This window comes from Sceloporus occidentalis, unplaced genomic scaffold, assembly GCF_023333645.1.
Source record: "Sceloporus occidentalis isolate IW3139 unplaced genomic scaffold, rSceOcc1.0.p SCAF_2, whole genome shotgun sequence".
Lineage (NCBI taxonomy): Eukaryota > Metazoa > Chordata > Lepidosauria > Squamata > Phrynosomatidae > Sceloporus > Sceloporus occidentalis.
Window position 1 is genome coordinate 25,865,190 of NW_028316982.1, and position 27,616 is coordinate 25,892,805.

The window sequence follows — 27,616 nt, forward strand, 5'->3', positions numbered from 1 at the left end:
TTAAACTATTACACATTAAATACAATTCTACCATCCCTGGTGGTGCAGAGGTTAAATGCCTGTACTGCAGCCACTCACTCATAAACCACAAGATTGAGAGTTCAATCCCAGCCAGGGGCTCAGGGGCCACTCAGCCTGGCATCCTTCCGTAGGTTGCTAAAATGTGTATCCAACTTGTCGGGGGCAATTAGCTTACAGTTGAAAACCACTTTGGGAGTGCTTCAGTGCACTGAGAAGCAGTACTGAAATGTACTGGCTATTGGGGATGTGGTGGCGCAAGTGGTTCAGACGCTGACTCTACTAGTTGCAAGAGCGGTGGGTTGGCAGTTTGAGGCCCAGGTGCTACATGATGGGGTGAGCTTCTGCCAACGTAGCAGTTTGAAAGCATGCAAATGCAAGTAGATAAATAGGTAACGCTCGGGTGGGAAGGTTAACAATGCCCTGTGCAGTCATGCTGGCCACAGTAGTCTCTGACAACGCTGGCTCTTTGGCTTAGGAACGGAGATGCGCACCGTGCCCTATGGTCAGATGTGACTTGGCAACCTTGTCAATGGGGAAGACTTTTCCCTTTCTATTGCTATTGCTCTCCAGGTCCAGCCCTACTCTGCCATGCTGGAAGCCACTCTCAAAGCACCCCTGATGGTGGTCCTCCCTCCGGCCTCTGCCTCCAAAGAAGGAGAGGGGCTCCAATGACTCAAGCCTCCATCGCTGCCAAACAGGACCACCCCGAGGTCCCTGGCACAACTTTGCCCTCCCCCAAAAAAGGAGTCGAGGGGGCGGCCCCAGAGGAGGCCAGAGAGGCAGGGAGGCAGTCTGGCTGGGCAGCCTTGCCTCCCTGATCTCTGCCAGGGCTCCTTGGCGCATCCTTGGCCCCGAGGAGCGCCCCATCCAGCCGAGGGCAGAGGGGCCTCAGGAGGCTGCTCTCGGAGGGGATCGGGACCCGGAGGAGCAGCCCAGGGAGCAGCAGGGGGTCCTCCATCCCCATCCGGGACCTCTCCCTTCAAAAAAGAAAGGAGGTAGGTAGGAGAAAGCCCGGCTGCCAGGCGCGCCCTCCCTCCGCCTCTGCAGCCCTGGCATATGTTCTTCTCCTTCTCCTTCCCCCTTCTGCCTGCTTTGTTCCACGGATCGCCCTTGGCTTCCTTCCCTGGGGGGAAATAAGCAAAATCCCGGGAGGAGAGCCCGGCTGGCGATGGGAAGAGAGGGAGCAGCCCGTCTTTTCCTTGCGGAGATGCTCCAGGCTTTGCAGGCTCCAGCTCTCCTCCTGCGCCCTCTTTCCAGGCAAAGGCTGCAGCCTCCTTTCCTCCTCCTCCTCCTCCTCCTCCTCCTCCTTCTGCTGATCCTGAAGAAGATCCAGAGGGGCCTGGTTTCCTTCCGAAAGAGAAGGAGGCAAGCAAGGCTGCTTTCCCAAGCCAGGCGGGGCAGAGATGCTCTTGGGGCTCCTTTCTTTGGGGGGAGTGCCGCAAGATGCTGCCTTTTGGGGCTGGGCTCCTGGAAGCCTCCCCTCCTGTCTGTCTGTCCCTGAAGGGCTTGGGCTGCCGGAGACACCCTCCCTTTCCCCACCAACATTTAAACATACTAAGAAGAATCCTGAGAAGAGAGCAGGCTCCTGTTCTGCTGCATCCTTTGCATGCCTTCATGTCAGGGAACGTTTTTCTGAGCCCCCTCCAGCTCCTCCTCCTCCTCCTCACTTTCTAGTTTGGTGCATAGCAGACTGCTCTCACACAGAGGCACAAAAAAGCCCACGGGGTGACAATAATGTCATCGTACTCCGGGGAGAATGGGATATCAGCTCTCCATTTGCTTTGACCCCCCCTTCTGTCCTGTCCTCGTCCTCCTTCTTTTGAAGCTGCTGCAAGACCAGCAGAAGTCTGCTCAGGAGGAGCAGGTGCTCCCGCGAAGCCTTGCTCCTTCCAGCCTCGATGGGCGTCGCACCTTCTGGGGAGCTGGGCTGGCCCAGAGCAAGGCTTAGGCTGGGCTTCTGGGCTCCAAGGATTGCCTTGCTTAAGAAGAGCAAACAGATCTGAGCTACTCCTGGGAAGACGTCTTTGGAGCCCAGGGCCGGGGTTTGTTTGCCCTCCAGCTATTTGTCCAGTCCTGCCCAGAAGGAACCATAATAAAGGGCCCTCTGTGGGTCTCTTCTTCTTCTTCTTCAGTTGTGAGCAGGAGAGACTCAAGAAAGGCAACCAACTCCTACTCAGCTGCCCAGTGAAGGATTGAGCCAGCAAAGAAGTTGGGACTCAGGGCATCCATTCTCTCAGTTGTGTAGCAGGAGTGCTTAGGTGAGTCTCTCTCTCTCTCTCTCTCTCTTATTCAGTAACAGTGTATTTTTGTTTCATTTAATCATATATGCTTATCCCATTATGTCAAGTTACAACTATTTGTATAATTCATGGGGTTGACATAAGTCAATAGGCAACTTGAGGGCATACACACACACACACACACACACACACACACACACACAAGGCAAGCCTATCAGGGGATTTGTTCAGAGGAGGTTTGCCTTTGCCTTCCTTTGAGGCTGAGAGAGTGTGACTCAGTGGGGGCTTCCATGGCCAAGTGGGGATGCAAATCCTGGTCTCCACTAGGCCATGCTGTCTCCCTGTTTGTTATTCCATGCTGTCACATCAGCTAGACTTAACGGAGTCTTTATGAATGAGGCACCTCCAAGATATTTTCTTATTTATGGCCTTGCTTGGCTCTTCTGGACTAGTGCTTTCAACTTTCCCCAGCATTTTTTCCGGGGAGTCGTGTTTTTTTTTCTCATGACTCACCTTCCACTACTGAAAACAATTTCCTGGGCTGCATATATGCTCAAAGGTGTGCCATTCTTCAGTTCTGTGTCCACTTTCCTGAGTCACTGTTCTGCACTTGGCTTCAGTTTGCGGAGCTTGAGGCATGTACTGCAAGACCCACACCTAGCCCTGGGAACAACTGTTTGATTCAGCAGGACCATGGAAACCCATTGAGGGACTAATTGTTTGACTCATCTAAGCCATGGAAACCTACTGGGTGACTCTGAGCAAGTCACACTCTCTCAGCCTCAGAGGATGGCAGTGGCAAACCCCCTCTAAAGAAACGTGCCAAGAAAATCCTGTGTTAGAGTCACCAGACATTGGAAAAGACCTGAAGGCACACAACAAACAATTGTTTGATGTAGTACAAGGTAGTTTTATAACTTTATTTCCCATTTTTAAAAGAAATGATGAAAATGTTGTCTTGAAACGCAGACCTAAAGAATGCTTTCCTTAAACTTGTTTGAAATTCACCCTTTTCAGCTACTGCACATAAATGGAGAGATAAACTAAGAGGACAGAGTTCTGAGCCATGCTATTTCTTGAGTGGTAGAAAACTGAATTTTTGATCGTCTTCCCCTTCCTATACAATGGAACATCAGGGAGATAGATAAATTAGATCTCTCTCTTTGATTTTCCAGCAATCTACCTGCAGGATGCTTTTTATATGAGGAAACATTCAAAAGAATGCAGTTTCTCCACCTCCAGTGGTACAGTCCAGAATTCTACTCCATTTTGTATGATCTCAGGAATAACTGTCACTCTTATATAGACTGAAGGACTTTTGTTTTTACGAAAGGCAGAAACTTTGCAGATGTGTAAGAATTAACTGGTATGTTTTTAAAATGGAGTCATAGGCTATATAAAAAGATAACTTTCCCAACATATCCTGTCCTCTGCCCCATTGGAGCAAGCCCTCACACTTCTTGTGTTTCCTTGACAAAAAATCCTAGAACCATTTTGAGCCAAACTGTATATTTGTTTTTGTGCCTGATTTTTCCTTTAATAATAATAATAATAATAATAATAATAATTTATTTATTTATTTATACCCTGCTCTTTAGCCAAGGCTATCAGAGTGGCTATTTTCAGTAAGCAAATATTAGGGAGAGGTGGTTTTTCCTTTGGGAAATACATTTTGAACAACTTGTTGTTGTTGTTGTTGTTGTTGTTGTTGTTGTTTTGTGCTTTCAGGTTGTTTCTAACTTATGGTGACCCTAAGGCAAATTGGGTTTTCCTGGCAAGATTTGTTTAGGGAAGGTTTGCCATTGCCTTCTTCTGAGGCTGAGAGAGTCTGACTTACCCAACGTCACCCAGTAGGTTTCCATTACTGAGCAAAAATTCAAACCCTGTTCTTTCAGAGTCCTAGTCCAGCATTCAAGCCACTGCAGCATGCTGGTTCTCTCTTTTTTTGACCAGCTTTGTCTTATCACTTCATATTCCTTCCCCCCATACATTTTTGACCAGAATTCTTGTGTTTTATTTAGTTCAGTTAAAAATGTTTTTGATTGGCTACAATGTGTCTTATTTATTCTACATGTGCCATGTCATGTGTAACATATGTGTGTGCATATGCCTTTGAGTGGCCTGCTGATAGGACCATGAATTTCATAGGGATTTCTTGGGGAAGAAATACTCAAAGGTGGTTTTGTCAGTCCCTTCCTCTAAAATATAGCCTACAGCACCTGGTATTAATTGGCATCTCCCATCCAATTACTAATCAGGGCTGACCTTGCTTAGCTTCCAAGATCAAGATCTTAGCTTCCAAGAGTATTTAGGCCTTCTTATGACATTAGGGCTGTAAAAATTTACATCTTCTTTTGTCATATTTTTTGGAATCCTACCATTCCTATACCATCTTGGTTCCATATTGCATTAAGAGGTTATTTCCCCCACACACAGGAAACTGACCCATCTTTATTAATTATCTAATAGCACCACCCTGTTAAAGCCAAGATTGTGTAGTGGGTAGAGCTCAAGTTCTTGCTTCCCAGTCAAACTTGTGTTATGGTCCCAAGACATCTGGAAGGGAACAGGACTTGGTAGTCCTGGATTCAAATCTCCATGCACTTGGAGCAGGCAATACCTCTCAGCCTAGTCATCCTCTTAGTATGATTATAAGGATAAAATGTGAGGAGAGAGAACCACATATGCTTCCTTTTGTTTCTTAGGGAAAATACAGGATCAACAAAATAAAATTCAGCATTGTTTTCTCAGAACTAAATCCCATTGTATTCTCTTGCTCTCAAGACAGTATATGTGTATAATTGCAGCTTAAGTTTCTACTGCCCTGAAGTGACAGAGCCCTCCCTCCATGGCCAACTGTCATCATCCAGCCTGGAGGGAGTGAGAGGGTGGGTAGGGACTAATTTTGTATTGCAATTTTTACTGTACACCACTATGATCATTGCGGAATAGCGGTCTATAAATAAAACATATTATTATTATTATTACTGTAATTGCAGCTTAAGTTTCTACTGTAATTGCAACTTAAGTTTACACACACATATATATTATCTTGAGAACAAGAAGAAGACAGGCAGACTTGATATTGTCTAGTCTTTCAAGGTCAGCAACATATAGTACATTCTTCTATATCTATCCTATAGTTGTGGTGTTAAAGGGGTGATGGATTATTTTCTCACTATCATCATTGTCCTAACAGCCTAATAAACTGAGTCATTATTATACTTGTTATTCCCCAGTCCTGTACCAGTGTATTTAGGTATAACTCCTTTGAGTGGGATATCTCATCTAAGCATGTGGGGATGAGCCTGAACCCTTCTCCTTTTGGTGGGCCCACAAGCTTCCACTGCTTATACTCCTGTTAGGGTCACCTTGCTGGGTCTTCTATATGAGTTTAGGTTCAAACCCTCATGGTGCTGGGGCAAATTGGTCACAGTTGTAGGATGGATTCTCCATAACTACAGACTTCTAAGAACCATCCTGTAGGTTTCTGCCTCCTTATATTAACAAAGATTTTGCTGGGAAACTCCTGCACATTACTGGCAGGTAGACACTATGGAAGATGAACACCATATAGAGGTTAGAAGTGATTTGCTCTCAAAAAAAAAGTAAGTCTCAATCTTTGATTCCAGTTCATCATCACTGGATATAGTTTAGAGTTACACCTGTTTTGATTTGGATCTTGTAAAACTGATACATTTGTGTGCCACATAGTATTGCCATGCCTATTGTGAATTACTTGGCCTTTTGTCTTTACTTTAAAAAATCAACCATTTTTCTACATGCCCCTAATATTCTTAACTACCCAGTTCATCCTTTTTCTAATGTATTACCCTTTGGCACAACAAAGCGTATGCCACAGGGTATTGGTCCTAACAGCACAATCATATACATATTCACTTCAGTGTGGGTAAATCCTGTTAAACTCTGTAGAGTGGGATTCCAGTCCATTGTATATTTCCTTGTTAGTAGATCCTGCTGAGTTTAATGGGGCTTACTCCCAGGTAAGTGTATAAGATCATACAGGAAATTTCTTGGGTTTAATAGCAGAATACCACTTACGTAGACTAGTTGTAGAAGACAAAGTATTCCATCATTTTGTTTCACTTTGGTACTTGCTTGCACACATGAACAGTCCCATCCATGTTCTGACAGTTTTCTGTGTTACATTTAGCAAACAGGCTTTTGGGAACTTCAGGAGATGCTTGTTTTTGTATGAGAAGACCACAACCATGTAGTAGAGCCTAAGACAGACCAGTGGAGGGAAAGCATTTGGGGCCAGGGGGCTGAATTCCAACTCTCAGGTGGCTGTTCCAGAACTAGGAGAAATTAAAGCCAAGAGATAGGGACTTTTGCATAGTTTTAAATATTGTAGATGAATAGCATGCTCTGTTTGCCAAGAGTGAGTGAAGACTGAGCATGCTTTTCATGGCCATGCAATGTCAGCTATTGGGTAAATAGAAAACTAAAAGATGAATGGCAGGGTTGGTGGCTGGAACTTTGAACATGTCAACATTTTGTGGCAAGCCCTATTTGTAATACCACAGAACCAAGAGCTGTTTGATGCTGTCTCAAAGATGGTAGGGCACTGTGTTTCACTCTGAGCCATCTCAGTACCAATGTTTGAATCTAAAATCTGGCCTAAATCTGTGGTGGAAGTAATATTGTAGTGGTAACTTTTGGAGTGCAGACTCTCATCAGGACAGTCACTGTAACTTAGGCAGGGTACAGACCGCCCAAAAAGGGTGGCCTGAACACACCTTGTTTTGCTGCGCGAGGAAGCTGCAGTGGACAAACCGCGTGGCTTCCTAACACAACAAAAAGAACCCACAAAAAGCACTTGTGATGTCACAATGGCATCACAACTTGCAGACACTAAGTGTCTGTGGCGTCAAAATGGCAGCGCCCATCTGTACAGGGTGCCGCCATTTTTATGCCCTCGTCACATGCGAGGGGCGTCTGGAAGCCCTGCCCCTCGCACGTAACGATGGCGCCACGTGGAGCACCAAAGACTCGGACATGGAGCAATAGATTCAAAATACAGGCAAAAAGATTCCACCTAAACAACAGGATGACTAAAGACATCAATTTGTTGAAAAATCACAGTCTAGATTGCTAACAGCCTATCTTGAAAATGATGCAAAATCTGTTTGTTAGATTGGGTCTGGCGCTCTTCATTCCATTGTACAAGCTCCTAGCTGTGAAATCCCACCTTGGGTTTGGGAGGAACATTTTAGATGCATCTTTACTGATCCAAATATCACTTATTCAGCTTGTGATAATACTCTGGATAGCATTCCCTCCTTTGTACTTCTCTGGAAACCTGTAACATGGATGAGATTACTGAATTAATCCAACAGGTTAAAGGGGCTAAAGCTCCAGGAATTGATTACATTCCAACCGAATTCGCTTAAAAACTCAACAGTGGTGGGCCCCACTTCTGGCAGCCCTTTTTACAGCCATAAATTGCTCTGGTAAAATTTCTGCTAGCTGGAAACATGCAATAGTGGTGCCAATTTAAAAGAAGCCACATCAGAAGGACCCTGGTAATTATAGACCCATCAGTCTGTTATCTGTTGTGGGTAAGATATATGCAGGATACTTATGTAGTAAACTATCAATATCCCTAGAGTGAATTTCTTTTTCCAGAGGCTCAAGTAGGTTTTAGGAAAGATGATTCTGCCATGGATCACTGTTTAATTTTGTTCCATCTAGTGAAGAAAGTAAAAAGCTTTTACATGCCTGGAGCTGATTTTCTATCATTCCCTGTCATGGAAACTTCACATTGAGGCCATTTCTAAGAAATCGCAAGTAAGCTCATCTGCTAGGCTTGCCATATCCCGCCTGGGGGCGGGACTTTCCCAGTTTGGGGCGGGGCCACATGGTCCCACCCCGGTTTGGCCCCTCCCCCGGGACCTCCCCCCCAGCAAGGCCCTGGAGGCAGCTCCAGCCCTCCCCATGGCTCCCTGCCTGGCTTAGCCTAGAGAGCAGGTCTTCAAGACATCTGCCACTCAGAGCTATTGCCAGCCCACTTGGTATATATACCCTGCAAGAGGCATTACTTTCAGGTTACAGTGAGCAAAGAAAAAAAAGGCCATCAATCGTTCCTGTTTCCCTGGGAGTCTAAATGCCTCATCTTTTAAATGTCTACCGCTCCGTATTGTTGTAATTCTTTATCACAGGGTCGTTTTTGAGGCCCTAAACACCTTTCCTTGTAATATGCAAATTTATCCCGAAGCTGACCAATGGGAAAGAAGCAATCAGCCCTCTCCTTGGGTTGGTTTTCAAGGGCTTGGAAGGAAGAGATTTTGCCTTGCAAGTTGCTGGTAAATAATAGAAGGCTTTGGGGTAGCAAAGGCTGCAGAAATAGTTTGACCCCCCCCCCTTTAAACATCCATGGCTCAGTGCTATGGGATTCTGGGAATTGTAGTTTCTTGTGGCACCAGAGCTCTTTTGACAAAAGGAGACTGAATGGAGGCGTTGCCTGGCTGGGGGCAGAGCCTCTTGCCAGCAGTGAGAAGGCTGCGATGATGAGGAAAAGCAGGGGCTCCTCTGGTGGTCCTGGCCACTTCCCTTGGCTCCCTCCCTCCTCCTCCTCCTCCTCCTCTCAGAGCTCATTCACACTCCCTGGCTTTTCTCTCCCCCCCCCCCTCTGCACTTTGAGACCCCTTTAACTGCCAAAGCTCAATGCTCTGGAATTCTGGGGTCTGTGAGGCATTTGGCCTTCTCTGTCAGAGAGCTCTGGTGCCACAATAAACTACAATTCCCAGGATTCCATAGCACTGAGCCCTGGCAGTCCAAGCAGTGTGTTTTGGACACAGAGATCCTCCAAATGAATCCAGTCCCTAGCTTTTATATCTCTCACACACACTGTAGGAATAATAACCCACTTTGAGACTGCTTTAACTCAGTGCTAGGGAATCCTGGGAATGCGAGTGTTTGGGAGACATTGAGACTTCTCTGTCAGAGATGGCTCTGAGGCCACAATAGACTACAATTCCCAGGATTCCCCAGCACTGAGCAGTCTCAAACTGGACCATTTCCTCAGTGTGGATGCACCTGGGGAGGAATTCTGGGCACTGCAGTTCAACTACGTTTGGAGGGTTATGGGACTCCCTGTCAGAGATAGCTCTGGGGCCACAATGTACTACAGTTCCCAGCATTCCCCAGCACTAACCCAGGACAGTTAAGTCACTCTCAAACTGGATTATTTCCTCAGTGTGGATGCAGCTTTGGTGTGGATGCAGCTTTGGTGAGGGCATTTCAGTCCAGCATTGTTTTATTTCTGCAGTGTATTTTGGACCAGAGACAAGGTGACCAGGCATCCTCCTCCTTTTCCAGGACATGTCCTCTTCTGTCAAATTTCAAAAGGTCCTCCATTTGGATCATGGCTAAGAAGCATGGATTTATAATTACATGGGTGTTTTTAGCTTTTATTTACATTTTTTTGCTTGGGTGCCCTACATTTTGGGGTGAGGGCATTGGTCACCTTGGTCAAAGAGCTTTCCAGGGGTTTAACTGCCATTCTGCTGTGGTGCTGGAACAAACCACCATTCCCAGAATTCCATAGCATTCAGCCGAGGCAGTTAAAGTGGTCTCAAACCAGATTATTTTTCCAGTGTAGATGCAGCCCAAGCCTTTTGCCTCTCTTATGCCTGAGATTTCAAAGCCCAGCCTTGGCACCACAACAAACTACAAATCCCAGGATTCCATAGGATGGAGTGATGAGAGTGAAAGCAGTGTGGCAGCAGCCTAAGTGTGCTTAATGCAGTTCTTAACATGGTGCACCTCTTGCCTACAGAGTCTCACAAGACTTTTTTGTTTAACAACTTGTACCCATTAACTCCATTTCATGTCTCCTTTATTTAGTGGGGAGGAATACAGACAAAACAAGCCAAAATGAAGAAAAACCAAAGTCCCTTGACCAAAGGGTTTGGTTGTGGAATAAGCCTCTGAAATATGCAAGAGACAATGTTAAAGCCATGTTCAATGCTCAAATGTGCTGTTTGGAATGGGGAGAGGGGGGTGGCCAGAAAGGGAAGGACATTTCCGTGATCTGTCTACGAATAATGTCAAAATGCCCTCCATTTTGATCATGCCTAAGAAACATGCATTTATATTAACATTTCTAAAAAAGCCTCAATTTTTTGCGTGTCCTCCATTTTTAAAAAATGTGTCCTACATTTGAAAATATTGTCCTGCATTTGTCCTACATTTGTCCCGGTTTGGAGGTCCTCACTTATGGCAACCCTATCATCTGCAATAATTTGATGTTTGTTTGTTTTTTCTCAAAAGGAGGCCTCTATATTCCATCAACGACTCCAGTATTTGGATAGAGGGTTTATCTCCTGACTTGGACAAACAACAGGAAAAGTTTCCGAGGTCATCGTTTCAATTTCCAAACTGCATTCCAAATTGTGTATTATTGCTGGAAACAGGAGAAAGCCCCTTATCTATTAGTGCTTGGTGGCTTTCCCTCAAGTTATGGATGAAGGTTATAGTGTTTGGTGATGGCTTCAGTCTCCTTAAACATCTGGCACAAGATAAACACGCCAGCTCTAGGTCCAAGTGTATAGTGAAGAAAAATGCATCTATTACTCTTTCTTCGTCTCTTCTTTCTAACCTGGTTTCAATTATTGACCCCAAATCTGTCAAATTAAAGCTACCAGAAATAGCTTTTTGCAAACTGCATTTGCAATCCTATGTCTCTTGTTTCCTTATAATGCATATACATTATGATGGTCCTTTCCATATGGCCATTTATCTGGTGAACCTGTCTTTAGGCAAGTATTGCTGTTTCTTCTCCAAAGCTAGATGCAATGTATATTCCAGAGAACTACTTTGTAGTAGATTTTCCTGTGTTTCTTACAATGAAAGAAGATGCCCATGTAGTAACTCAGAAGTGGAGTCTATGAAACATATTTATACTGTAATTTTATAACCAGATCCAACAAGCAAAATCTATCCATTATTAAGGGAAATGAGTGGAAGATCAGTTCTTTTTTATGTAAAATTCTTGTTGGAAGATAAATGCCTGAATGTATCTCTCGAAGTCGCAATAAGTTTCTCTCTGAGGCATCTAGGATTAGCAACTTCTACCACTCTTGTCTTATTGTGAGAGATTTTGGGGATGTGTATCTCCTGACTGTTTGTGTAAATTTTGAGTTTGTGAACTATAATAAATTATGACTATTAAGGTACAAGACTCCTCTCCAGTCTTCACTCTGGCAATCCGAGGTTTGTCCCTTTGAGTTCCTTTTTTTTCCCTTTTGTTTTTCAAAGATTTCTCTTTCTTTCTTTTTCACTGTCTGCTTTTGTTTTGGGGGAGGTTACTTCTGCAAATCTTGGGCTTTCCCTGAACAAACCCCATACTCTCATTTCCCTCTAGGAGGTATCATGGACTGTCCTCTGTAAAAAAAAAAAAGAAGAAGAAAACTAAAAGTGGATGGAAGTTAACTTCTAATTTTGAAATATGTGTAATTTCTATTTGAATTCCAATGGTGATGATAATGAGCCAGAAAAACTGTGGTCTGAGGAATGTGGAAGGGTCAGACCCTGACTGATCTTGAAATCTAAGCAGAGTCAGCTCTGATTAGTACTTGGATGAAAGATCACCAATGAATACCATGTGCTGCGTACTACAGGCTGTATTTCAGAGAATGGAACTGGCAAAACCACTTCTGAGTGTTCCTTGCCTAAGAATACCCTAATAAATTCATGGAGTTGCCATAAGTCAACAGGTGATATGAAGGCACGCATGCGCACACACACACAGAGCAAAACAATGGGTTGGCATGTCTTACTATGTTTTATAGATCAGAAATAAGTGTTCTTGTGTAATGAATGGAAATTCTGTAATCATATGATTATTATGATGTAATGGGACATGGGTAATTGCTTTGAGCATGTGTGTTAATTATGTATTTAAATGAATGTATAGGCACTCATTCTGTGTATCATTCCAGAGAGCAGAGGGAAGAGCAGGGCAGTGAGAAAGGAAGAGTTGATTGTTTGCTTTAACATGAGATGATAGGGAAAGCCTAAAGAGTGAATACTGGGGGAGAAGTTGAGAGCATCCTTCATTGTGGAGGGTCATCAATATGGGTTATTCCCTGGTGGCTAGCTTTGTCATGCTACATCACTGTGATGCAGAAACTATTTCTGATTTTCTACCATGTGAAGGACATGACATCTAAGTTCTTTTCAGCTGTTGTTGTTAGCTGCCCTTGAGTTGGCCTCAATTAATGGTGGCCCTGTGGATGAGACATCTTCAAGACTCCCTGTCCTCCACTGCTCTGTTCATCTCCTGCAGGCTCATGCCTGTGACCTCCCTAACTGAGTCCAGCCATATGGAGTGTGGTCTTCCTCTCTTTCTTCTACCCATCATTATTGTCTTTTCTAATTAGTCATGCCTTCTCATGATGTGGCCAAAGTAAGACAACCTCAGCTTCATCATCTTGGCTTCTGAATATTTCTAGCTTGACCTGTTCAAGGATCCATTTATTTGTCTTTTTAGCTGTCTTCAGAATCCTCAGCACTCTTCTCCAACACCACATCTCAAATGAGTTGATTTTCTTTTTATCCACTTTTTTCCACTGTCCAGCTCCCACATTCATACATAGTGATTGATAATATCATGGCATGGACGACTCAGTTGTATATCTTTACTCTTTAGGATCTTCTCTAGCTCTTTCATGACTGCCCTTCCCATTCCTAGGCTTCTATTTATCTCTTGACTGCAATCTCCATTCTGAACAATGTTTGATCCCAGGTACGAGAAATCTGTAACTATTTCAATTTTCTTGTCTAATTTGAATTTATGTAAGTCCTCTGTGGTCATTATTTTTGTTTTCCTTATGTTCGGCAGCAAGCCTGCCTTTGAACTTTCTTCCTTGACCTTCCTTAGTAAGTGTTCCAAGTCCATAATATTTTCAGCTAGTATTCTTATGTCATATACATATTTTAGGTGGTTAATGTTCCTTCCTCCTATCTTCACTCCTTCTTTTTTTAAGTCTAACCCTGCTCTTTGTATGATGTTTTCAGTGTATAAATTGAACAAGTGTGGTGATAATATGCAGCCTTGCCTGATTCCTTTGCCTAATGGGAACCATTCTGTTTCTCCATATTCTGCTCTGACAGTGGACTCTTTTCTTGAGTATAGATTTCTCAGCAGAACTGTCAAGTGTATTGGCAGTCCCATGTCTTTGAGAGCATTCTATAGTTTTTCATGATCAATGAAGTCAAAGGTGTTTCTATAGTGTATAAGGCACATGCTGCTTTTCTTTTGGAATTCCTTGGTGTGCTCCATTAGCCATCATATGTGTGCCATGTAGTCCTTAGTGCCTTTACTTTTCCTGAACCCTGCTTGCACCTCTGGGATTTCTCTGTCCATATGTGGCTGAAGTCTGTGTTGCAGCATTTTAAGGATAATTTTGCTTGTATGGAAGATTAGTGCTATAGTCCTATGGTCCTTTTATGTTAGCGGTACACAATCTGCAACCTGCCTGCAGCCCAACTGTTTGTCTTTTTAGCACCCCATGATATCTATAGACTGCCAAAAAGACCAAGAAATGGGGGCTAAGAACTGATGAAGCTTCATCTGAGAGCAAATGAAGCTTGAATTCTGATTAGAAGCTAAAATGACTAAACTGAAACTATCATACTTGGGACATGTCATGAATAGTTACTATCCCAATTATTTTTTACTAGGCAACTTATGCATAAATACCACTGTGAATTACTTATGTATTCAAAAATGGGGGTATAGAAATGACATCTTTTTAAAGTTGTCCTGACAGACTACTAGTGGGTAACTTGTACATACCACTACTGATCAGGGAAGCCGGAAGTACAAAACTACTCAAAGGTAATTATTGTTTTAACTTACAGTGATGTTGGGGAGGTATGTTTATTTTTTAATGTTTTAGATTGTTGTAATTAAGCAAACATTTACATGCAAGGGGAGTAGGATTATTATTAGAAGATAGGATTTAAGATGTAATCCAAAATCTCATCCATGCGCCCCCTCCCCTCTGTATTCCAATACAATGCAAAAGATGTAGATTTTACTAGTAGTGCTATTGACAAGGTAGCTACAAGCAGAGTATGCTGCACTGGGAACCTTTTCATTTGTAATATATGTTTGTTTGTTTTGAAAAAAATGGGATAGAAAAATGATGGAAGATGATTAAGGTGGGATAGAAGGATGATTAACGAAAAGAAAGAAAAAAAGAAAGAGAAAGAAAGAAAGAAAGCTTGTTAGTAGAACTTTGGCCACATCATGAGAAAGCATTGCTCCCTGGAAAAGACAATAATGTTTGGAAAGGTATAGGGTATGAGAAAAAGAGGCAGACCACATACCAGATGGATAGATTTAGGTAGGGCATCTTGCAGGTGTCTCATCCACAGGGGTTGCCATATATCAAAGTTGACTTGAAGGCAGTTAATGACAACAAAAAGCACAGAAATATGTATTTCCTGAAATTGAAATACTTGGACAAAACTGTGTAATACAGAGAGAGCCATGATCCAGTCTATGGATCTTTTTTGTTGTTATTAAAATTTTATATACATAAAAGCTTAAAACAACTCTTCATTACACCATTACAGGGATATAAACCCTTTCTCGGTGTCAGAGAATACACTGAAAATATAACCACATACTTCCTAAGTTACTTTGAAGTCAACTCTCAACCTCGTACATAGAATTCTTCCTCTTCTCTTTTTCCCCATTTCTGATTGTTTTCTTGTACCCTCGAAGTATAATTCTAATCAATAAAGTCCAGTAGACAGTAATACAGTGCGCCCATGTTATACACGGGCGTGTTTTACTGTCCATATGCTGGAAGCCGCACCAGAAGAAAACAATGGTGCATGCTCCTGTGGGGTGTGCCCCGTGCACTGCCACCATACAGGCACGAGCCCCATTCATTTGAATGGGGCTTGAGCATCCGCGTTTTTAACTTTACCCAGGGGGGGATCTGGAACGGATCCCCGCATAAGGGCGGGGATGACTGTATTACATTAGTTGTGTGTTTATCTTATTGTAAACTTATTGTCTATTCATGCAATATATCAATATCGGGTGTCACTCTTCTTTTATTACTGTAATGTCCTTGTGAGATAAATGACCCATTAGAATGTCCATCTCCCACATTTCATAAACTTTCTCCTACCAAATTTCCAAATCAGGTATCTCTTGATTTTTCCAAAATTGGGCAAGTGTAATTCTGACAGCTGTTATTAAATAAAGTAAAATTCTTCCATGCTTGATCTTAATTTGTATAGGAATTTTATCTAGCATGTTTAGCAAGTACATTTCCGGTCTCATTTCAAATTTAGCCTGTAGTGTATGTTCAATTTCTCTATGTATACATTTCCAAAAAAGTTTTAATTTTGGACATTTCCACCAGACATGAATCCAAGTTCCGGGTGCATTGCCACATTTCCAACATGTTCCTGGTCCTGTTTTATAAATTTTTGCTATTTTGTTAGGCGTCAGATACCTCCATTTTCCAGGAATTTTCGCAAAGATTTTGGGATTTTGTAAATTTCATATGGATCCTATTTTAAACACTCATGAACCTAGGTCCTTTTCACACCACACAGTCATGATACCATTTTACTGCCATGGTAACATGTTATGGTTTGTGGTTTAGGCACTGAGAATTCTCAGCCAGAAAGCTCTAGTGCAGTGGTCCCCAAACCACTGAGGCTGAAGCTCCTGGGAGCTGAAGTCTGAAATCTCCTTAAAAGGACTGTTTGAGGACCACTGCTCGAGTGCCTTACCAGACTACAAACCCTATGATTCTGTAGGCTGTAGCCACAGCAGTTAAAGTAGAATCATAGAGTGGAAGGGTCCAAGGGTCCTAGTGTGGAAGGGTCCAAGGACAGGACTTTTTAGTTCCCCAGAATCTGTTTTTGTTTTTCTTTAGCATAAAGTTCCAATGCAGGAATTCTTTGCTATTGCCACATGAAGAGTTGTAAACATTTTCTCCCAGTCTAAATCACTTGGCATGTAAAGAGTTATTTTATAATAATAATAATAAGTTTTATTTATAGGCCGCTATTCCGCAATGATCATAGCGGTGTACAGTAAAAATTGCAATACAAAATTAGCCCCTACCCACCCCCTCACTCCCCCCAGGCTGGATGATGACAGTTGGCCGTGGAGGGAGGGCTCTGCCACTTCAGGGCGGTCCCGATGGTGTTGGACCCGCCCCCTCACTCCCCCCAGGCTGGATGATGACAGTTGGCCGTGGAGGGAGGGCTCTGCCACTTCAGGGCGGTCCCGATGGTGTTGGACCTGCCCCCTCACTCCCCCCAGGCTGGATGATGACAGTTGGCTGTGGAGGGAGTGAGAGGACCCACCAAAAAAAAGACCTAAAAGATCTACTGTATCATTCCATTGGGGTACTGCTTTATCCCAGGCAATGTAACATACTGGGACAGAAGATGACCCTTGCAATTAGTGGCAAATTGGGAAAGCAAAAGCAATGTGCTGTGATTGTCAGTAGGAAGGTGACATTTAGGAAGATAAGAATCCCCCCCCCTCCCCCAATTATGTGGAGATACTGAAATTCCCATTGGGAATGTTACATTCTAACCATAACCTTACTGTCCATTCGTTGCAAGTTTTGTTGGGGGTCAATAAATACTCCACAACTGGCACAATGAAATGTCTTGTTTTGTTTAATCATGGTGCAGGAAGGCTGATATAGAAGTTAGCATAGAAGGAATTGCACTGAGGTAGTGCTGGTGAAGAAGCATTTGAACATTATGAAAATGGTTCCAAAACCGCTGTTAGCCTTGCTTGGGGCAGGAGGAGGCAGACATTTTACAGGTACCAGCATGAGGAGAGCTTAATTCCTCCCATGCCACTGATTCAATTCCTTCCCAAAACTATGTAATTTTCTACTTCTAAACAAAAATATTTCACAAATCTCTCTGTGGTGCATTGTTTGACTGGCTAGAACAGAAATATTTTTCCTAAGGAGCCAGGCATTAAGGAAGATATATAGCTTCACCTAAGGAAACGGTCATGAACCGATCTCAATAATGATAAACATCAAATGAGCAAGAAAATCTGGTTTTGATTGGAACATGATACAGCTGCCTTTCAAGTTTCCCTTATGTGTGCTGATCCAAAAATGCCAGCAATGAGAAATGGTAAAAACAGGAGAACAGAGGTGAGGAAATTCCATAAATGTTCCCCATTACTCTTTTCACACTCTTAAGTTTAATTCTTTCACTAGCTGGCTGGTGCAGAACCTCACTCTCTCTGGCATCAGTTTGAACTTCCAAAAATGGTCACATAAGATTTTTTGTTCTTAAATTCTGAAGGGAAAGGTCAGAGAGTGACCAGAAGGTTAAAGTAAAATAGAGCCATGCTAAAGGAAAAGTATTCTGAATCAAGGAAAAATATAGACAATGTGGCTCTTTCAAAAAAAAAAAAAAACCTCAAGGAAAAGAGGTTTAGACATTACCAGAATATTCTGATGCTATCATTGACTAACTGGCCCTTTCCACTAATAATAATAACAATCAGAAATTTAAGGAACCTAAATAGTTCTTACTTGGTGCTCGCTTGGCAATTTTCCAGTACCCTCCAATGATTTGTTAGTAAAGTATACATTGCTTTGGTGCCAGATTGCCAGGGTAGTGTTGACATCAGGACTGACACTGTGTCGATAAATAAACTTCTGTCTTCAATTCTGTATTCATCACCTGAAAACTGAGCAAATTTCCTTTTCATTTCCTTTCTTCTTACCCTTAACTTCCTAGGAAAAGAGGCGATGACAAAGCAAGGGGGGCATCAACTCTTAGGAGATTACCGCACATCTTAATAATGCAATTTACCTCTCCTGAATTGAAGTCTAGTTTGGGCTGCATCCAGGTCCTATCACATGGCTTTTGTCTCCAAATCCTCCATATGAAGTTTAGAGTACAGCCCGGGTCCCTTAACACACTTTGACAGCCATTTTTCAAAGGTGGAAAGCTCCCAACTTTAAAAAATGGCTGCCAAAGTATGTTATGGTACCCGGGCTGCAGCCGGGCTGTACTCAGATGGTGAATTTGAACACAAAAGCCATGCAATAGGACCTGGATGCAGCCCGAATGAGACTTCAGTTCGGAAGAAGTAAGTCATATTATTATCTCCTAAAGTGAAAGTAGAGGTTAAAAAGTTGAAATGTCTAAAAGGTTAGTGTTGTAGTAAGAATATGGGGGAAGGGGTCTCAGATTACTAGATTACTATACTATTTCCCCACCCATCCTACTGCCCTCATCATTATCACTACTAATAGGACATTGGGACAGTGAGAACCAACAATGGCTGCTGATTCCAAGGCTTAGGTCAAGTTGCACCTTCAATATCAGAAAATTGAGTGTGTTCTTCTGTCTAGTTGTGCTGTTGTGAAGAAAGCAAGATGGTGTTTTTATAATCTGCCATGCACTCTTAATGTACAAAATCCTAATAATTAATAATGTGAAATGAAAGTGTGTTCCAAGTCTGTTGGTGAGACTAGCATTTGTGCTGCTTATTCTTAAAGCTGAGCATCTGTTGGCACAAAAGTTTCAAAGTGGGAGTTCAGGTATTAGATCAGTATGGTGTTTTCTTGGTTTCTTGCTTCAGTTATCATTCTTTCTTTTTTATTTCTTTTCTTATTTTTTATGACTTTGTTGTCCTCTTGACTGAGTTCTTGTTTCTAAATTATGCATGTGTAATCCCATTATCCCAAGATGATCTTACTGCGTGGCATGTTTCCCAAAAATATTAAATAAATCCCCAGTCAGAATGAGCCAGCTTTCAGAGTGTTAAATGCAGTGGAAATGGTGTTAAGAGGTGCTATAGCAACTGTGTGAGATGAGATTCAGTTGTTATGGTCTTCTTAGAAATGGAAACTTAGGTCTTTTCAGGGGTATCTGCATAGAACCATTTTTAACTTTTTTTTCTTTTCTTCTTTTTTTACCCTGGAAGACCTCTTTAAATAATTTTTAGGTCTCAGACAACCCGTGCATACAGCTCCATAAAAAAGTGTTTACTTTTTTTCAACCACTATCTCACAGAACCCTAGACATAAGAACCAATAGAATGATGGAATGATATAAAGTATATCAAGTACCACGGGTTAGGAAAAGATGCCATTCCCTAGAAAAGTAGACTACTTTTGTCATTGAGACTGCAGCAGGTTCAACTTGCAGTTAAGCCAAATTAAAGAGAGTTGCTGCTGTTTCAGTCTGCTGTAATCAAAGCAAAAGGATGTTTATGCTGATTTTTTAAAATTGCTGCTGACATAATAATAATAATAATAATAATAATAATAATAATTTATTTGTGTTTCCCCGCCTCTCCCAAGGATCAAAGCAGGGTTACAGACTACTAAAATCAATACATACAATACTCTATAAAAAGGCACAAAAATATTAAATCAACATTACATTATGCAATACAATACAACAATCCATCAGCATCAGCAGCCAGGGGCAAGACAGGATATCATTGTCAACAGGCATATTGGTCTTCACTCCTTGGGGGGGAAAGCTTGACAAAAGAGTACAGTTTTAAGTCTCTTTTTAAATGTTTCCAAGGGGGTCATGAGACGGAGCTCCTCAGGAAGACTATTCCAGATCCGTGGGGCCATTATTGTAAAGGCCCTTTGAGATGAGGAAACATATTTGGAAGATGGTGTTTCCAATAAGTTCTTACCAGATGTTCTGAGGGTGTGGGGCGGCTCATAGGGGAAGATGCGGTCCCTCAAGTAACTCGGGCCCAAGCCCTGTAGGGTTTTATAGGTGATAACCAACACCTTGTATTGTGCTCGGAAACGAATAGGCAGCCAGTGAAGAGCGTTCAGCTTAGGTGTTGTATGGTCAGACCTGGATGCACCGGTGACCAGTCTGGCTGCCATATTTTGTACTAACTGAAGCTTCCGGACTTGATACAAGGGTAGCCCCATGTAGAATGCATTACAGAAATCTAGATGAGGTTACCAGAGCATGTACCACTGTTTCAAGGTCTCTTTGGTCCAGGTAGGGTCACAGTTGGCGTATCAACCAAAGCTGATAGCAAGCACTTCTGGCCGTCACATCTACTTGAGATGTCAACTGCAGGGACGAATCCAGAAGTACTCCTAAACTGCGAACTTTGTCCTTTAGGGGAAGTGTGACCCCGTCCAGGACAGGTAGACAAATTTCCTTCCCCGGGCCTGGGGAACCTATCACAAATACTTCCGTTTTCTCTGGATTCAGTCTGAGTTTGTTTTCCCTCTTCCAGCCCATTACCGACTCCAGGCAGGCATTCAGAGGAGAGACGCCATCCTTAGTCACTGCATCAGTCAGAGACACAGAGAAACATATTTGGGTGTCATCAGAGGCCCCGTGTCTCCAGATTATCTCTCCCAGTGGTTTCACTTGTAGCATCTGCACCTGAAAAGATCTCTGAAATGTGGGATGGGGATAGAAAGTTAAGTATGGACATCTCGTTGAAAACATTCAGTTTTTTTGGAACCATAGCAGTAAGGGAAGGGTTAAATTCTTGCAAACATCCGCCCTCTTTCCAATACTACTTGGGGTCTCTGGAGCTGCTAGTTAGTTAGTTATAACTAACCTCTGGTTCGGGCAGTTGGTAAAAGTTTGTTGTTCATAGTTAGGTTTTCCATGTCTCAGATCACTACCTATAATTTCAGGGAATTGCTTGTGTGTGTCACCAGGCAGGGATAGTGACCATCTCAGGGTAAATGATACTGAAAGCTCAGCACAAGGGTGTTTGTATATGTATTGTACTTGCAGATGCATCAATCCAACAAAGAGCAGGAATAATGGGAAAGTACTGGGCAGCGAGCTGAATGCATATGTGTTATTTGAAGCAGGGAGGGAAGAGCTGTGACTTCTAAGCCTTCTTCTTGCACAGCCTCCAGTTGCAGTGGCATAGGACTTGGGAAAAGTTTATTGTTTGCTGAAACTGAGACTTCCATAAAGCACTGTGGGACCCATAAAAACTCCCTGTGTATTATGTATGCTAGTTACATGCTCTCAGCCTCAGGGGAAGGCAATGGCAAACCTGCTCTAAACAAATCTTGCCAAGAAAACCCCATTATAAGTTCATCTCGGGTTGCTTTAAGTCAGGAATGACTTGAAATTACACAACAACACCAACAAAAATAAGAGTGTATGCTGATGTGTTGTGCATACTATAGGATGAAAGCCCTAGCACTAGTGGTGGTATGTATGGTATCCTATTTCAGAACTAGGTGTAATTCTAGGCCTTTCTGAAGGTTTTTTCAGTGCCAGACACTGGCACATAGTATTGCTATTGCATCAACTTTATTGGTGGTAAATGATGCAGCAAATAGTGCCCAGCAGAGAAACATTCCAGCCCTTTCCCTGTTGGGATCCAGCACTCCTCATAGCCTATTGTAGCATTGAGACCCCCTCCCTCCGAAAAAAATAAATTCTACGTAGACTATCCCATGGACAACAATGAAATTTCCCATCACTGGATGTATGAGGAGCTCTTGGGCTGTTGTACACACACACCCCAGCAAAATCACTAGAAGATGGGCTTCTAAGTGTTATAAAATGCAGAAGCAAACCAAGAAAATCAAACTTTACAAGTCTGACCCATCTCCCTCCCCCCCCCCCCAAATAGCAATGAGAACTATACAAGCAGGTTAGCTACAGAGAAAAAAATCCCTCCCCCAGTTGTTTCTCAGTCTTCATATTTCTTTGCCACCCTTAAACTGCCAATCCAATGTAAAAAGGCTCCAACAAGGCCATTGATGCAAGTTAACTCTTTCGCACCACTGGTCAGCTGTCAGTGATTGGCCATGATACCAACATGGACTCCCAAACTCATCTATCTGCTGGCAGAGGCAGCTCACTACATGTGCTCATGTGTTATGTATGCTATGCAATACAAGCCCTAGAATTGTATAGTGTACACTACCAATTACGTTTGCCGCATGCTCAGCCACATGCCTCCCCTAGCTCTCAGTGTCATGTTACCTGGTTAGCTGTGTTTTGCCATATTTTTGCCCAGTTTACTTTGGTTCCCCTTGTTCCTGTTCCTGTGATCAGCTCTCTCAGAAGTAATACCAGCCCCTCTTGTATTTACCCATCATTCTTGGCTTTTGGCCCTGAGGTCTCAGGGAAGGGAATGCAGCTGACCTGGGAACCGTATTCCTGCAAGGGAAGGGGAGAGCTCTCATTTCTTCCCTCACTCCCAGTAGCATTTGGACATGATTCCTCTTCGGACATGTGGCTTTCACATGAGGAAGTTATAGTGGAAGAGACAGAATGGAGCCAGGAATTCACTTCAAGTTCAGGATACGCTGCAGGGTAATTGCAGTTTGACCTCACTTTAAAAGCCATAGCTCAATGCTATGGAATTCTGGGATTTGCAGTTCCCTAAGATGTTCTTCTCTGTCAGAGAGCTCTGGTGCCAAAACAAACTACAAATCCCAGGATTCCATAGGATGGGGCCATGGCAGTTAAAGCAGTGTCAAACTGCATTAATTCTGCAGTGCTGCAGAAGCTCCAGACTAGACACTGGAAGAACTATCCAGACGGGATAAGGGTCACCTCTTTGGATAGCTTCTTTAATTTTCTGAAGATATGCCACAGCAGATTCTCTGCCCCACTGACATGAAAGCCACCAGCCTTCACTTCCACCCTTTCTAGTGTCACTTTCTCACGTGAAAGAAACATGTCCGAAGAGAAGGGATTGCTGTATTGGTAGAGGTTCTCTGTGCAAGCCAGAAGATGGGATAATCGGAATCCTCACAAGGGGAGCCTCCATAGGTACAAGAGGCTCGCCTGTTTAGACATATGGCTTTCATGTAAAGAAGGCAACAGTGGAGAGGCTTGTGTGCTCCCTTCCTCATGAAGAGTGCACATGCTTACTAAACATACCTGAATAAGCCTAATTAAAACTGTAAAAATCAATCGCAATTGTAACTTGTGCATTCAGGCGTTCAGGATGATGAACATCCAGGATTCCTCCCCACCACCTTTTTGAGGGCAGTACTATTATAATTTGCTATGCCCTTGAACTTAAGTAAACTGCTCCAGACAGTAAGGAGCCTGATGCAACACAGACAAACTAGGATCATCTTAATATCATGTTACTTGGTAACAATACGTTTATTTATGTGAAAGACTTTTTACCCCTCCTTTTCCATATACTCAGAGCAGCTTACAACACATAAGGCGTTTCTGAAGTAAAGCAAGAATTTGGAAACTACACAAGCTTATGCTTGTGCTTTGAGTATCCTCTTAATAATGTTCCTTCTTGCCACCTGCTTGCTGCCAGCTTCATTTTGTTTGGATGCCTACAGAGATTCCTATTCTAGTCCTGCCAACAGTTAGCTCAAAATAAATAAGGAGTTGGGGAAGGACAAGACTTGCTACCCTGTATCTCTAACCTGACTTTTTATGATTGTCCTGCAGTGCTGATGTAGTGTTCTTCTATCATATTTAACACTAGTTTGTACATCATCAATATGGCATATGCAAAACTTTTAGCCTCCAGAAAAAGCCTACTTATTAACATTATTCCATAAATATTATATTCTGCCACATATCATCAGGTCCCAGAGTGCCGGAAAGACAGGATCAGTTTAATGCAATTTAGAACCATTTAAAATGTTGAATAATAACAATAACTTTAATAATTTAAAAGGACATTAAACAATATAGCAATGGAAACAAATTAGGACAGTTAAATTTTTTGTACTTGTAAGGATTATAAAATCTTGTAGCTGTGATGTAGAATAGAATAGAATCTTTAGTACAGTCATAGACCAGCACAGATAAAAAGTTGGAGTTGTCGAGATGTTGTCGAGCTATAATGTATTTTCTTTTCCTGTCCTAAAGTCTTGGTACTCTACAAAGAACGTGAATCATTGGTCCAACACACACTGCAAAAATAATCCCCTTTGAAACCACTAAACAGCCCTGGCTCATTGTTAGGAAATTCTGAGAACTGTAGTTTTGTGAGACATTTGGCCTTCTCTGTCAGAGAGCTCTGGTGCCACAATAAACTACAGTTCCCAGGATTCCCTAGCACTGAGCCAGGGCAGTTAAGGCTGTCTCAAACTGGATTATTCCTGTAATGTGTTTTGGGCCATTGCTCTTGTGCAAAAATGAGGTTCCCAGGCAGACTTCTCAAATTTCTCACTAGAGCTTCTGGAAGTCCAACAACACATAGGGCCCCAAGTCTGGAAACAACTTAGGCCTCAGGGAAACATAGATGGCTCCTGATGAGTGGTAACTTCTCCTCACCAGTCTTGGTATCTCTTAGGAGGTGTCTGCACAGGCCAGAATCCTCTGGGAAAAGCCTGGCGTATTCTGCCCAGTGTTGCCTTGATGTCCCCAGTTACGAGGGCACTCATGTTGCAATGCCAGGTGGCTATTTGCACATCCATCCTGCTGTGCCACCCACTGCAGTTTCCACAGTGCCATGTCACTCACTCTAAGGTCAGAATGAGGTACCCAGCCATGTGACTGAGACTGGGCACCTCATTGTGACCTCAGAGCAACTGACTAACTGCTACTGTGGTCATGCCCTATTCACACCAGAACTGGGGTTTGGGCCATGCATCATCCAGGTTCACTGCTAGAGAATGCATTGAGGAGATTTTACTTGGCCTGTGCAGACAGGACCTATGTCTGAAGTGTGGTCATCACATATCTAAATCAGATGAGGTTGAGTTTTGTTGTTTGTTGTTGCTGCTGCTTCTGTCTTCACATTCTTCAGCTGGCATCTTCTCTATGTGCCTTTAATAGTACAGTATTTTCTGACTTCATAAGCTTCTCTGGGCTCTTGGGGTAGAAATTATCAGTGGATAGTAAAGTTTTGTGGGTGAGTAAAATTTTAGGGCATTAATTACACTGGAAAATTGCAAACTACCACTGTTGGATGTATTAATAAAATCTTATATTTTCTTTGCCCTCTTTCTCTCTGCAAGGAGGCTCTTAGTGCAAGGCTTGTCTCCTACATATCCTGATTCATTTTGGTTTGGGCAGGGCGAGACCTACCATCAGGAGTGAGGGGGCTCCATCAGGCAGAGGGTTTTGGGGTGGCAAAATAGACGGTGATTTACTCTATTTACTCTGTAATTTTATTGTCCATCTTATTTGTCAAAATAACTTGCCTGGTTTTGTGTACTCTTGAACAGATCTTCCAGTTCCAGGGGTTCCTGGGTGGAATGGATTATCTCAATCCATTTCAGTCTCACTTTGGGCTTAACTGTAGGCCCGAAAAAGCTGTGGTCATTTTGAGAAATGGCCTGTGCCAGAAAAATCACAGTGGCAGTATAGCCCTGTTGGTTCCGCTAGACCTCCTGGCAGCTTTCCATACTGTTCACCATGTTGTCCTTTTATGCCTCTTCTCCCTTTTTATGGCAAAATTTGTTCAGATGGGGTTTGCCTCTGTTTTCCTTTCAGGATGAGAAAAGGTCACCCAGTAGGTTTCTATGACTGAGCAGGAATTTGAACCCTGGTCTCCCTGAATTGACTCAAACCACACTGGCAAATTCTCAAAACCAGGGACAGCAACCAACCATTGACAGAACCCTTCTGAGAGGCAGGGACTGACAATAGGTTTAAAAGCAGCAGTCCTGTGGAACCTACTACCTTGCAGCACATTTGTTCTCACAAATTAAGGATAGACTATACAGTAGATTACAGACTTTAGAAACAAATGTCCAAATGACAGTTCACTGCCCTACTGTATTATCTTTGTTTATATACCTCTTAGGTAAAGGGATTAAGTGTTAAATCAAATTGAAGCACTCCTCTTTGTTTGTCTCTGAAAACCATGAGTGGCAATATATTTGCATTACAAAGAACACAGGTAACTTTGATGTTCAGGATTAACTCTGTGACAGGTTGTTGTTTCCTTCCTGCATCATTCATCTTTATTATCTGTCTTCTGCTTAACAGGTTAAATTTCCCAAAGCATCTCTGAATCAGCAATGGATCTGAAGCGGGTGAAGGACTACATATATTGGCTGTATTTTCAGTATCTCCTGGTCACCTGCAGCTATGTCCTGGAGCCCTGGGAACAATCCATGTTCCACACCATTACGATTACTGTTGTAGCTATGGTGGTCTACACAGCTTATGTCTTCATCCCCATCCACATCCGCTTGGCTTTTGAGTTCTTCGCTCAGATATTTGGAAGCCAGTCTGAAAGTACTGCATCACTCACAAACTGAGCCAGCCATTTTTGCATCCACTGCAAAACACCGTCTTCCTCTGCGTTGTCTTCCTCAACTATGCCCGTTTTGGAATCTGTTTTGAACATTTGGATTCCTGAGCACACATGTGCCACCATCTCTTTTAACAAAGCTGGGCTATCATTGCACTCACTTGACTCCTACCTGCTGGCTAATTGTCACTGAAATGCATGCACAACTTCTGTTCTCTTGAAGTGGCACGGTCCTATTGGGATGGGTTGCTTTGCTAAACCTCTCCTTACAAATTGCAGTTGTATGCAGCAGACCTCCCACAAGAATGAAATGTTTGTTCTTATAATGCCTTGTGAACTTGTTTCTTGTATCACTTTGGGGAGACTAAGGTTAGTTTAAGTTTGCATGCACTTCACTGTACTCTTTTGTACACCATATATCTTGAGGATTCTTTTAAAACAATTTTTAGCATTGTTCAAATCTGTCAACCTGGTTCTGAAAGGGGAAATAGAAAAAGTTGTTACACTTCCTATGGTTTAAGGCTTTCCTTTTAAAATGTTTTTTTAAAAATAAAGATACAGGATCTTTTTTCCTCTTGTGCTCTTTCTCTCACATTTCCTGTTGCCAACATATACAGTGGGAACCCTGGAAATAAGACTTCATGAGAACTCTGGGTTTAAAGCAGAGCTGGGAAATGTTACTTTTGGATTATAATGCCCAGAATCCCCGATCCATCATAGTTGTGATGTTGGCGGCATGGCATCTCTCTCCTGTTCCCCATTGTCTTTGCATGGCAGAGGAGCAGAACACTCAGACAACACTTGCAAACAGCAGTTGGTACAGAGATGTGTAAACAGAGCTCTACCTAGGGCATTTTCCCCTTTTCTCTGCTGCTATTGACCTTGCTTCCCAAAAGGGAACAGGTGAGGTTTGGAAATGAGTAACAGAACTTTTGGAGTGGTAGAAATAGCATAGGAGCTGCAGTTGTTGGAGGGAAATGGCAGAAATGAGAAGCTTTATTGCCTCAAAGCTAAACTCTCACAGTGCCTTCTGTATCCCCACCATGGTATTATCAAGAGCCCCAATACCAATGTTTGTATTATTTTATATATAGTTTTATGGTAACAGGAACATGTGTGAGTTCAATGAGATGAGTAATTGCAA

General features: G+C 42.7%; 1 protein-coding gene across 5 annotated transcripts; it reads left to right on the plus strand.

Annotated features, from left to right (window-relative positions):
* The first annotated feature begins 929 nt into the window (after positions 1-929).
* SPTSSB (serine palmitoyltransferase small subunit B) lies at positions 930-27,616 on the plus strand. 5 transcript variants are annotated; one of them, XM_089508922.1, is made up of 3 exons: positions 930-1,016; positions 2,154-2,279; positions 26,205-27,616. In XM_089508922.1, the coding sequence occupies exon 3, from the start codon at positions 26,237-26,239 to the stop codon at positions 26,477-26,479; it is 243 nt and encodes an 80-aa protein (XP_089365048.1). In that variant the 5' UTR covers positions 930-1,016; positions 2,154-2,279; positions 26,205-26,236; the 3' UTR covers positions 26,480-27,616. The 5 variants fall into 5 exon arrangements, with proteins under 5 accessions (XP_089365048.1, XP_089365047.1, XP_089365046.1 ...); XM_089508921.1 differs by lacking the exon at positions 930-1,016 and having other exon boundaries at positions 1,946-2,279; XM_089508920.1 differs by lacking the exons at positions 930-1,016; positions 2,154-2,279 and adding an exon at positions 3,564-3,627.